General features: G+C 45.3%; 1 protein-coding gene across 3 annotated transcripts; it reads left to right on the forward strand.

The window, feature by feature from the left end:
- Window positions 1-4,393: 4,393 nt before the first annotated feature.
- Window positions 4,394-11,261, forward strand: LOC137872520 (uncharacterized). 3 transcript variants are annotated; one of them, XM_068710759.1, is made up of 12 exons: window positions 4,394-4,574; window positions 5,357-5,549; window positions 6,332-6,864; window positions 6,948-7,123; window positions 7,271-7,362; window positions 7,467-7,912; window positions 8,022-8,346; window positions 8,472-9,237; window positions 9,325-9,513; window positions 9,631-9,887; window positions 9,983-10,410; window positions 10,523-11,261. In XM_068710759.1, the coding sequence occupies exons 2-12, from the start codon at window positions 5,541-5,543 to the stop codon at window positions 11,040-11,042; spliced, it is 3,741 nt and encodes a 1,246-aa protein (XP_068566860.1). In that variant the 5' UTR covers window positions 4,394-4,574; window positions 5,357-5,540; the 3' UTR covers window positions 11,043-11,261. The 3 variants fall into 3 exon arrangements, with proteins under 3 accessions (XP_068566860.1, XP_068566861.1, XP_068566862.1); XM_068710760.1 differs by having other exon boundaries at window positions 7,277-7,362; XM_068710761.1 differs by lacking the exon at window positions 10,523-11,261 and having other exon boundaries at window positions 9,983-10,078; window positions 10,162-10,299.
- Window positions 11,262-12,319: the final 1,058 nt, after the last annotated feature.

Genomic DNA, 12,319 nt, shown 5'->3' on the forward strand with positions numbered 1-12,319 from the left:
ATTAGTGTGGCCGCTAAGTGTAAACGTAGCAAAAGATGTGGGTTTTAAAATGGAAACGTAGTAATGTGGACATGGCCTAATACTTAGATGAGGGTACCAATTGTAGATTTGCTAAAATTTCACTGTCAGGGAAACTCTTCCTAAATTCCCAACTCTCTCTGTGACTCCCAATCGCTCCTAACCCTGTTTCCAGAGGCCTTTATTTATGCTCAACCGTCAGCCTTATTTTGATGAACACAAATTGACTTTTTTCTCCTTATGACTAATCTCCAGAAAACACAGTAAGAGCTACGGAACAGATAAAACATATATGAGCTCTTACGAGTATCAACATTCATTAAATTACATTTAAATATATCATATATATATACTTCTCAACAGCATATGTAAAACCGAAATCTAGCATTAGCTTAAAATTACAGCTTAGCTATATCTGTTAACTTTGCCTGGGTCAAAAAAATGATCCAGTTTTTGTTCTTCCAGGTAAAGGCTTTGATGACGTTATGATTGTTTGTGTGACCAAATAAAAGCTGACCTATGAAGAGTCAACATACCTGTTGGAGAATGTTGTCCTCCTGTTGCCCATATTTGTTTCAAATTCAAGTCCTCAGTCAAGATACCTTTGATGATAAACATTTTTTTTTTCTTCAATTATGTTAAATACATTAGGGTAATTACAGAGGCCTAGATACCAAAATCGGCCATACTTGTCAATTCAATTAAACAGGGAAGTCACAAACCTTTCACAATAAGGGATATATGTTTATAGTGCACCTGCACTCACTTGCTGCTACACTATGAATCTTTTTTAAAAAGGACTTGCCGTCAAAATAAAACTTAGGCTTGTGGATAATGAACTTAAATTGCACATTTTTGGGTTAAATTCAAATTACAGGGGACCATAGGGACAGAAATACATTTGACCCTTATTGCAATTGCTGCAATTCCAAATAATCACCAGTAGAGGTCGACAAAAGTTAACAATTGTTTTGTTAGTTTTTTTACCAGCTTTTCATAACATGCTGAAAGTGCCCTCAAAAACAACCAGGCACATTTTGTCCAAAAAAGAGCAGATTATATGTAGACATATCAAAGTAATTTGTTTTTATAAATACTCTTGATTCCTTTAAAATCATGTCATGTGTTTTATGTTCTCTTGCTTTTCACACAGTTGTTCTGATCAGACCTCTGCTCAGGTTAAACATGGGCAGAGCTACGGTGTAAAACAATGTGCCTCCATGTACTAATAAGAATGATCAAAGTGTAATCCGTCCTACTTTAACAGATGCACTAGAGCTGTTAATCAAGCTCAGTTTCAAACTAGCGGTTTGTGCACACAGACACGAGCCTGAGAAGAGGCCGATCCAGGGATGTAAAAAGTCATTTAAATCACCAGTGAGTGTGTTCTGGGTGTCCACAGGCTTACAAATCTGTATTTTGGCAGCGCTGTCTCTCGTCATCGGCAACCTCCAACTGTAATCTACATGGTTGGACCTCATGTGACTGAAGGCTGTCTAGTTAGTGTCTCAGGAGACGATGCTCAGCATAAGTATAGATTCACTGACCCATCAGTCAGTATGAGAGACAGAGGCTTCCTGGCTACACTTTAGATTTATGATACACCTTTTTTTCCGTTATTTGTTTAGTGTAATGATGTTGCTGTTTATGTGGTGTTTGGGTTTGTCTGTTTATGAATTGGTTAACACTGAGGACACCTGTGGCTACATGTATGAGTCGGCAGCTACAGGATCTCATAGACGATGTTGAAACACTTTAACGTTTGGATCTGCATGAAACTCATCAGTACGAAACATAAAGTGTGTTTGATTAAAAACTAAATCCACCAGCTTTTTTTAAGCTACTACTGAGCCTTTTTTTAAAGAATGAAACTATACATTTGTGTTTTTAAAGATATTTATTTGACTAGAAGCTGACAGATGAAGGTGTCGATAAGTAGAATCAAAGTGATCCCTTCACATCACAGGACATGTTCTAAGGTCTGCATGCTTTTCATGAATCTGTTTTCACAATAAAACCCTCACAAGTAAGAGAGGAAGCAGCAGCAGTTTATCACAACATGAAAGAAACAAGCAGAACATCAATGTGTTTGTGGAGCAGAGTTTGATCAGAAGAACAGGGTCATCAATGGAAAATAATCACTTAGACCATTGTTTACCTGAGAATGATTTTAAGGATTAGGGAACCTTTTGTAGAGTCTGTGATGTTCGGCTTTGAGATGCACATCAAAGTAGTTCTTGTTTACATTGTGTTACTCCCTTATCTCACAGAAGCCGGACGATTACAACCGGAGAGCAGTTCTTCAGAGTGATCCTGTGTTTGTAGAGGGCGGACGAGTGTTCATAGAGCTGTTCATAGAACAGTTCACTGTTAAAGACTGCACCCCTTCTCAACAGTAGAGTCAAAGGGATTTAGGTAACAACTAATAGGTCTGTCAGTGTATATTGATTTGTTTCATACATAGTTATTAATAAGAGGAGCAGCTGTGTTGTTATAAGTTAGTATTATAAGTTATTTTGAAGCTGCTAGTCCCACTACCACTCCACCCAACACTTAAGTTTAAATAGTTTAATAGTTCAATAGTAGTAGCTTTCAACTCCAAATATATAATAATAATATACTCCCTGTAGGAATGTTCTGAGTTACATTTGTTGTTGCCATGGAGACAGTAGAGTCAACAATAGTGAGTTATTTAAACATTTCTGCTGTTGCTGTTTAACACTATTTGTTAACATATGACTAATAAAGCAATGTTGATTCTTTTTTAAATTAATTATCTTTTTTTTCACCAAATAATCAAAAAGAACCGATAAGCGTATTGATAGTACTAGTATTGATACTAGTACTATGATCAGCGACTACCTGCAGTTATTCAGAGACACTTTGCATAAAAGTGTTGATACTAGATTCTGTCCAGCTTCATGTATTCAACACGTGAACCAGTGAATCACGATCACGAAAACATGATGAAGTAGTTTATAACTCTCTGTTAATTCAATTATAATACCGGTAAATAATGCTAATATCAAAAATATCCATAAACCCGTCAGTGATGAAGGTCACATGTTTTTATTGTAGAATAAAATCTTTGTTTTTAAACTCAAATACCATTTGGAACTTCTTTTATGACGTAACTTTGATCATTTTATTCTTCGAGCTGCAGTTTTGTTAAAATCACTTAAACTGTTTCCAGTACTTCTTCTTTATAATCATCATCATGTCATACAATTGTATTAATACGATATATAATTAATTAGAGAGCTAAAAACATAGAATTGACAGGGCACAGGTGCTCAGAAGGACCAGACTCGGACTCTCAAGAGTCGGGGCTCCGGGGAACAGGATGCTGGCCCTGCGGCGGGAACTGGAGATCGCTGCGGCTCGACAGCGTGGTGTCCCGTGGATCGACACCGGAGGGCAGGCAGATCGGCGGCGTGGTGTCCCGTGGATCGACACCGGAGGGCAGGCAGACCGCCGGCGTGGTGTCCCGTGGATCGACACCGGAGGGCAGGCAGATCGGCGGCGTGGTGTCCCGTGGATCGACACCGGAGGGCAGGCAGATCGGCGGCGTGGTGTCCCGTTTTATTATGGATAATTAAGGTCAGAGAGAGTTTTTTAGATAATTTATCATCATTTCATTCAGTCACGTGAGGCTGATCATTCCTGAGTTATGTCATTTAAGAGAAACCATAATCATATTCTTATTTAATAATCACGTCACAGTCACAATTTCAAAACGTACAGACGAAAATAAGTCATAAATATGACAAACGCATTCTGCACTAGAAATCAATCCTGTGCTTATAAACAGAACACAGCTTATTAAAGAGGGAACAGAGAAAACACCTCTACAGTGATGATTAATGTGTGACTTTATTAGTTATTAGTATTATTAGTTAGTATTATTAATTACAGTGATCATGTGAGCAGACACAAACTATCAAAAGTCTCTCCAGCTGTTAAAGTCGACTGACAGCTGATCAACGGCCGCCGTCATCAGAAACAGACGTCGCTTCATGTGACGCTTCAGAGGAAAGGACGTCTCATGTGTCTTAAAACATATTTCCTCGTTCCTCTCTCCTCGCATGGTTTCCTCCATGCATCCCTGGTGGGAGGGACTAAGACGCAAGGAAAGGACCCAAGTGAGGGAAACGGGGACGCAATTAAGAGACTTGGGACGCACCCCTGGGGTCATGCAGTCGGTGGAGAGCAACTGCTGTGCCTGGCTCTAAAATCTGCGGCCGCCTCGCTCTCGTGTGGTTATCGTTGCCCGCGTGTTCATGACGTCAGAGCAAGTCGGGATCAAGTCGGACACAATTCTAACCGGCATTGCATTGTGCGCCGATCGCCGGTGACCGATTATGCGCAGGCCTGGTTTATCTAAAACGAGCCTATTCTCAACCTGTGTGTCAACTTTGAGGAGCCAATCAGACTCTCCAAGTTTTCATCATCCAATCAGATGGCTTGTTTGTGTCAATTGTGAAATCTTGAGCCGCCATCTTGGATTCTCTCTACCGAGCGCTCAGTTCAAACTGTGACTCGAAAGCTACGAGATCGTAAGTAAATTACTTATTAATTAGTATTAAATATGAATGTAAAACACTCTAGAAACTCTTTAGTGTTTAGTGTGAAACCGTCAGTTTAAATTCTTCCGTTGAAGCTGTGGAGAAGAGACGAACGCTGAGATAGAAACTCTGTTTACCACCAAACCTCGTTGTGGAATCGTCTTTTTTAATGTGTCTGTTTCCTGGAATGTGGACGAGAAACTTGCTTTGTTTCGTAGATAAACGTCCAGTAATGAAACTGAAAAGACTCTTGAACACTCTTGTTACTATAAACGCGTGTTTTCCAGATGTAGTTCAACGTTTGAGCCGATAAACCGCTACGAAGACAACCTGAGAGTTCTCCACAAGAAATAGTCCAAACTGTGACAAAAAGTGTGATTATTATCAGACATGTTTGTTCCTCGGTTGATTTTGTGTTCGCCGAATTTAAGAGCGGCTCCGTTTGGTTCAGAAAAGTTCTCTCAGTTGATATTAATGATGACGTTTAGTCCAGTTAAGCAGCAGTATTTGTATAATTCAACAGTTTTTGAACGGAGTTCTGTTGCACACGGTCAATATCGGGTAAAGAGGCTGTTAGCCGCGGTATGATCTGTTAGAAGTTAGATTTTAATGAGTGAAGATAATGCATTAAGATAGCAGACTTCTGGTGAGACCCTTCAAAGTAAAAGTATTTGTTATCGGGCACACAGGATTGTGAGTGAGACGTAAAGAGAGAATCCTCAGAGGTGAAGCCGGAACAGTGATGAGAGTCTCTTCTTCTTCTTCTTCTTCAGATGAGGAGTTGTGTTCTTCTTCTACAGCGCCCTCAACGCCACGCAGAACCACATCCAAGACTGGACCCCCACAGGACAAATGTGAGACCTGCACCGTCTGGTTCTCACTTAGGACCTCCAGCTACTGGATCCTGGACTCATTCGTGAATCTTTATTATCTATTGATGAGAATCTTTATTGCCAGATGGTTCAGGTATTTATATTTATTTATTTATTGATGTTTCCTGTGAGGATGAATACATGTTTATCTTGTTTAACTCTACAAAATAGTTCTGATGTTCTAAGAGAAGCGCCTCACAGAGAACATCAGCACGAGATTGTGGTTCTATTTAAAGAACATTGTTCATGTTATATTGATATTGTTGCTTAATACATACAAATACTTTTTTGCCTGTCACATGTTCTTTGTCCTGTAGTGGAAACTGTTGATGTGTTACTATGACTAGGTATTTGATTGCCACATATTTTACCGAGAGCTTTGTGTAGTTTAAGATGTTTTAAAGTGAAAGGTTTTTTTCAAGACGTTGATTAAATGTTCATGTTTAGACCAGATTTCGCTGGGATTTACAATATTGACTTTCCATGGAGAAATGTGGATGTGGTTTCTTAGTTAGCCTCTAAAATGAGGATATACTATTTTCAGCACAGTGTATTTGATGAACAAATTCAATAGTTCAAATCCAGATGAAATCTGGTATAAATATGAACATTTAATCAACTTCTTCAAATAGTCGGTGAAAAACGTCTTTTCACCTGAAACATGTTCGCTGGGAAACACAAAATCAGTTATTCTGTACAGCAGTAATGACTGTTATAATTATGCATTGTCTTTTTATTTCCAGCTATGTGGCTATGATTATTATGATCTCATAATCCCATCAGAATACTACATTATTCTATATTTCTACTACATGTCCAGTACTGTGTTATCACTGGGCTCATTGGGTCTTCCTACTGTCTCTCTTTCATGAACAGATGGACTACATACCAAATCTGAGGGTTAGCTACACGTCAAATGACCTGATCCTGAAGCCTTCTCCCGAGGCGGATGCCTTCAGCAGTCAGCAGGAGGGAGTCCAATCCCACCGGCCGAAGAACCCTGCAGCCACAATGCAGGGCGCCAGGGACCGGGTCAGTGCTGGTGGAGGGGACTGCAGCGACACCAAACTGGTTCTCAGCCGGCATGAGATCCAGTTTGGTAAGTACAGAGGGCAGACCTTCCACTGGCTTCTCAGCAACGATGTGGGCAACTTGATCGTGATCCTGGCGGCTCATCATCAGGAGCGTGAGTCGGGGGACCTCGACACCAGCCCCATCAAGCAGAACAAGGATGCTCTGTCCCGGTACGCCAGGCTGTTCCCCTGTGTGATGTCTGCTGTCCAGCAGAGGAGGGTGTCTGACGGCTCCTCCTCTGAGGGAGCGCTGGACAGCAGGCGGGTGGGATTCGGGGAGCATGCTGGACTCTCGTACCGGGAGTTCTACGAGTCTGCAGATCCTCTAGTGCAGAGGTAAGTCACAGAGCGAGTCTTAATCAAAGCGTCACTGTGAGGCGTTTCCTGTTTTCATCTAATGTGGCTTCATCCCTCCACAGCTACAGGATGTGGCTCAGGAGAGCCCGTGTGCAGTCCACGGGCTCAAGCATGGACCACCTGAAGCGGTACGTGATGAGCAGGGACCAGAAGGGTAAAGCAGCCTCCTCACCTTCTGCCCCACCAACCTCCACAGCTACCTCCTCCTCATCTTCCTCGGGGCCGTCCATTTCTTCAGGTGATGACAGCAGAATCACGTTTCATGTAACAAGCTCAATACAATGTGACCGGGTATTTTATTTCCTGTTCACTTGTCTTAACAGGATGCAGTAAGAAAAGCATGAGCGTAAAGGAGTTGTTTTTCTTTTTACAATCATGTCTGTAGCTCCAGATGAACCAGTGGTCCCTGCTCCAGATGAACCAGTGGTCTTTGCTCCAGCGGTCCCTGCGACAGCATGTGGCCCTCTCCCAGCTGATGTCAGTCCTCTGATTAAAATCCAAACACTCATATTGCAGATGTGATATTGCAAGTTTTAGTCTTTTTGCCAACGGTTGTTTCTGTATTTATCTGTGTGTTCCAGGTTCCTCTCCCAGAGAGCTGGAGGAGCACGCTGCCCAGTGTGCAGCATGGGTGGGTGAGCCGGGCTCTGTTCACCAGGGACCAGAGTGGGAAGCCCGCCCTCAACACAGAACTGCAGTCCTGGAACTATCCTCCTGGACCCCGCCGGCTGTACTACCAGCCACCGGCCTCCTTCGACGCCTTCTTCCAGCGGCCGTTCTTCCTGTGGGTGCCCTACAGGATGTGGCAGTGCACCATCAGCTGCCCCGTCTGTGCCCACAGGATGACCGGATGTGGCCTGTACAAGACCGTACGCAAGGTCTTGGACAGCGACGGATGGTATTTTATGGGCACAGAGTACCTTGAGTGTCGCCGCTGTGGGAAGAAGTTGGCATCGTGGGCGAGGAGCATTTTGTCCCAGCTGGATGAGGAGTACAGGAGGACGTTCCCTGCAGTGCTCACCTACAGGTACATCAAAGACTCTGGGGGGGTTGAGGAGGGAGGAGCCTGAGAGTTTAACTGGCCAGTTCTTTGACATTAACTTTCTGTCCACTAACTTGTTGTATCTAATCTGCAGGCTGTCGTGTGATAAGAGGGTCCTGGTGCAGATGAGGGGACGGTCGCTCGGCAACAGTGCCGACCGTCTGCGCTCCTGCCTGGTGCAGCAGCACACGGCGGCCTGGATGAACAGCTGCATTCGCTTCATGTCAACATACAAGAAGTTCATGACGCCGGGTGTGACTGTTCCTCGTCCTCCAGACCTGCCAGAGATGGACCTGGTCCCCAGCAGGCAGTGGATCCTCTCCGCCTTCGCCACCGACAGCTTCGCCCGTCTGGAGGAGATGAGAGCCAAGGTGACCTCCGTCTTTGGCTCCATCCTAAAAATGGACTCCACTAAGAAGGTAGACTGTTTAGACATTTTTATGTTGTATTTAGCTTTCACATGGTCGTATATGTTCCTGTTTTAGAATAGATTCCCGGTTTCCCCACAGGGATCAATACAGTAATTGTGATTCTGTTTGTTTAGATCACCAGGAAGCTGTCCGGTCACACGGCAGGGCCGGCCCAGTGGGTGACCAACGTGGGCAACGAGCACGGACAGGTGCTCATGTCGGTCCTCACTGGGGCCGAGGGTTATGGGCTGCAGCAAATGACCTCCGGGCTGGTCAGGCGGTACCAGCAGGCTAAGGAGGAGCCACCTCTGGTCCTCTACGTGGACAGGGACTGCTGCTCAATCACTGGGGGTTCAGCAGCTGCCGCTCTGTTCCCAGAGTGGACCCAGCTAGTGGTCAGGCTGGACATAGGGCATTTTATAAGGAGATTGGCGGAGATGGTCACCACCAAAAGCCACCCCCTCTATGCCCAATTTATGCAACGCCTCTCCGCCTCCATCTTCGCCTGGGACCAGGAGGACATCGCCCTGCTGAAGAGAGCCAAGGAGGCAGAGGACCCCGGGGCTTGGAGCAGGGTCTCCCACAAGGAGATGGCTCGGCACTGTCGCCGCCACACGCGTGGGGCACAGGAGACCGAGCGTCTCATTGAGGACACCCTGGACCACTTCAAGTCGGCCAAAGACAGCATGGCTATCCTGCTGCTGGACCAGGAGAGGGTGGAGGGCATCTGGAGCACCCAGCGCCGCCACCTCCAGTGCATCCAGGACCCACCAGGGCTGCAGCTGTACACCAGGACGGGCCAGCTGACCAGGGGAGGGGTCAGTCTTCCGGTGTACCGCTGTTCCCGTGGCTCCACCTCCTTGGATTCATTCCACCTCCACCTAAACAGGTTCATCCCTGGTAAGTGTCTGAAGCCTGAACACGCAAGTTAATCTTCACTGCGAGTCCGTTGCTTCTTGCTTCACTCCTCTCTGTGTAATGTTCCAGGCACCAGTGCTAGCGCCGTGAACTTCCAGCTCTACTTGCTGGAGGGCATGACAAGGTGGAACGAGGACCACAGGCGTGCCTCGGTGGAGGGGGGGGGCAGCCAGGACTTGGATACTATCAACCAGCTGGCCCAAAGCCTGTACGGGAGGAGGCTAGTTGACAGTTGCACCAGGATACGGGAGTACACAGGTAACTGCTGAGGGAGGGAGGGAGGGAGGGAGGGAGGGAGGGAGAGAAACTCAGAAAGCTGTCTGTATGTTTGATTGTGTTCATAATTTGGGTTTATTATGTTCTGTGCTGCCACAGGGGAGTTGATAGGGGTCAACTACCTGTTCTCCCAGACCGGCCGGGTGCTGCAGGAGCTGCCAGACGACCCCGACGTCCCGGAGGAAGAGGCGGAGGAGGAGGAGGAGGATGACGACGAAGACTTCGTGGAGCAGGAGGAAGGGGTTGATGAGGGCTTTCAGGAATTCCTGTTTGATACAGAGTTCCTTTCAGACGCCTCACAGCCCCGACAGCCGGTGAAGTCCGAGCCGGCTGACCTCCAGGACACCGCCGAGCAGGTACGTGATCATTTCACCTTTTTACATCAGCTCCGTCTCCTCCGTTCTCAAAGCCACATGACGAACAAATGACTGTTTTCATCTGACCTCTGTAGGAGTGTGTGGACCCTGATGGCTCCCCGGGGTACCAGCATGTCCTGAACCTGGCCGAGTATCTGGTGGAGCTGCGGGTGGCGGGCCGAGTCACAGTGGTGCGTGAGGCGCAGATCTTGGCCTTGTGGGAGAAACTCCCCAAGGGAGACAAGGACCCTGTTAACTATTCCCCACGTTACAGGGACCAGCTCACCCAGGGGAGGTTCAGTGGCCCCTTCACGAGGCCTGACGCCAACAGGCTGATGGAGGCTATCTGCATCCTGCTGTGTAGGATCCATCATCAGAGCCGCTCTCTGGCAGGAGCTCGGATCAGCCGCTGGTCTCTGATCCTCAGGAGCTACTGCACCATCAGAGAGGGCGTGCTGGGAAATCCAACCCTCCGAGCCAAGCTGTGTCTCTTTGAGATAAACCAGAGGATGCTCATACAGTGGTGAGTATCCAAACTAAACTAAGAAGTCCTTTACAGTGCTGGTATAAAGTACAGTTATGTCTTCAAGGTGCTTAGATTTTACTCTTAAAAAAAAAACCTCTATGAACTCCAGGTTCAACTGGAGAAGGGAGAGCCAGGAGGGTTACGTCCTCCAGGCCCATGTGCCCGCCAGAGAGAGCCCTCCCCTGGACCAGCCCCTACCAGTTGTCTCCGACCAGCCGGGCCCCTCCCAGGCCCCAGACCTACCAGCTGCTGCTGGTCCCACCACTGAGGCTGAGGCTGAACCTGCCAATGCTGCTCCTTCACCTCCTCAGTTACCAAAGACAACGTTGTGGATGCGGAGAAAGCTTGACAAGAAGAAGCAGGAGGCAGAGAGACGGGGTCAGGACTTCAAAATAAAGGCGCCCTTCGCCTGCGTCTGCAGCCTCTGTCGTCAGCCAAAGACCAAACACTATGGTCACAGCCGCTTCTTCAACAAGAAGTCCAGAACCATGTTCCACTTCTGTCAAAGCTCCTCAGGGGGCAGAAGTGTGGAGGACTGGCTGAAGGAGAAGAGACGGGAGGAGAGGGATGGAGGAGGAAATTCATACAAAATTCAAAATGGCCGACTTCAGGTTGGGTTTAGAGCATAGCCGCAAGAGACTATTTTTTGTTTTTTTTAATTCTACAACAATCAACACAGTGCAATGTATATAAACATATTTAAAAAAAAAAAAAAAAAAATGTCTCTGTAAATTTGAATATGTTTATATACTTTGCACTGTGTTGATTGTTAAATGTTATGCACCTCCTGTCATGCAAAATTCCTTGTATGTTCAACATACCATGGCAATAAACGGTTCTGATTCTGATACACGTGGTTACCAACATGTATACATCTAGACCAGGGTTATTCAATTAATGTTCAACCAGGTCCATTGAGAGAGAATTTCTATCTTTCAGAAGAAGATGATGATGATGTCATCAGACGAGTGTCTGTAGTTCAATGTCTCCTCTGAGCTGAAGAAATATGAAGTGAAGTTTGATTTCAGGTTTGAGTTGGTTCATATCTTTAACAATAGAATTGTGTGTATAGTAGTGCTGGGCAGCGATTACAATTTTTAATCGCGTGATTTTCTGCGATTAATCGCATTGTTATGCGCAAAGTTCAATAATGAATTCAAAAGTAGTGTATTGTGCACCTTTTATTTTAAGAGTACTGCTATATGAACAAAAGTGCAACAACATTTGGTTTGCAAACACTTTCATTAAATCAGGTTATTTTTAACAGCAGTATTCCGGTCACTCATTGACGTTAAACCGGAACACCGGTGGATCTGGTTGTTTTGGTTTTTTTTAACTCAAAGTAGAATGAGGTGATTTCGTGGTCATTAAAGTTATGACCATGAAATCACCTCATTCTACATGAGGCCCAGATGCTGATGAGATGAGGTCAAAGAGCTTAATGAAGAGGAGGCCGTTTGTGTAGCGCAGCTTGACGCAGCGCTGAGCTGGGCCTGGATAAAGGTGTTCACTGTAAGGACGGTCACCTTCTTCACCTCTTAGGAGTTTGCAGGTATGAGCTTGTCTTGCTTTTGTGGATCTATACTTCTCCCACACGCTGCATCCAACGTGGTCTGCTGAAGTCTCCCTCCACCGCTTGTTTGGGTGATTTCCTGGCATCAGCGGTGTGTATTGCATTTATAAAAAAATAAAATAATTGTCAGCGTTAATTAATTAATGCGATGACGTGATGACGTGTTAACGTGCCCAGCACTCACGTGTATGTATGTATGTATGTATGTATGTGTGTATATAAGGGCTGGGCAAGTTAACACGTTATTATCCCGTTAACGCATTAATTAATTAACGCCGACAATTTTATCGCACATTAACGCAGTTTTTTTTTTTTTTTTTTTTTTTTTTTTTT

This window comes from Cebidichthys violaceus, unplaced genomic scaffold (assembly GCF_023349555.1).
Source record: "Cebidichthys violaceus isolate CVI_PGR_0920_01 unplaced genomic scaffold, fCebVio1.0.p SCAF_16, whole genome shotgun sequence".
Taxonomy (NCBI): Eukaryota; Metazoa; Chordata; class Actinopteri; order Perciformes; family Stichaeidae; genus Cebidichthys; species Cebidichthys violaceus.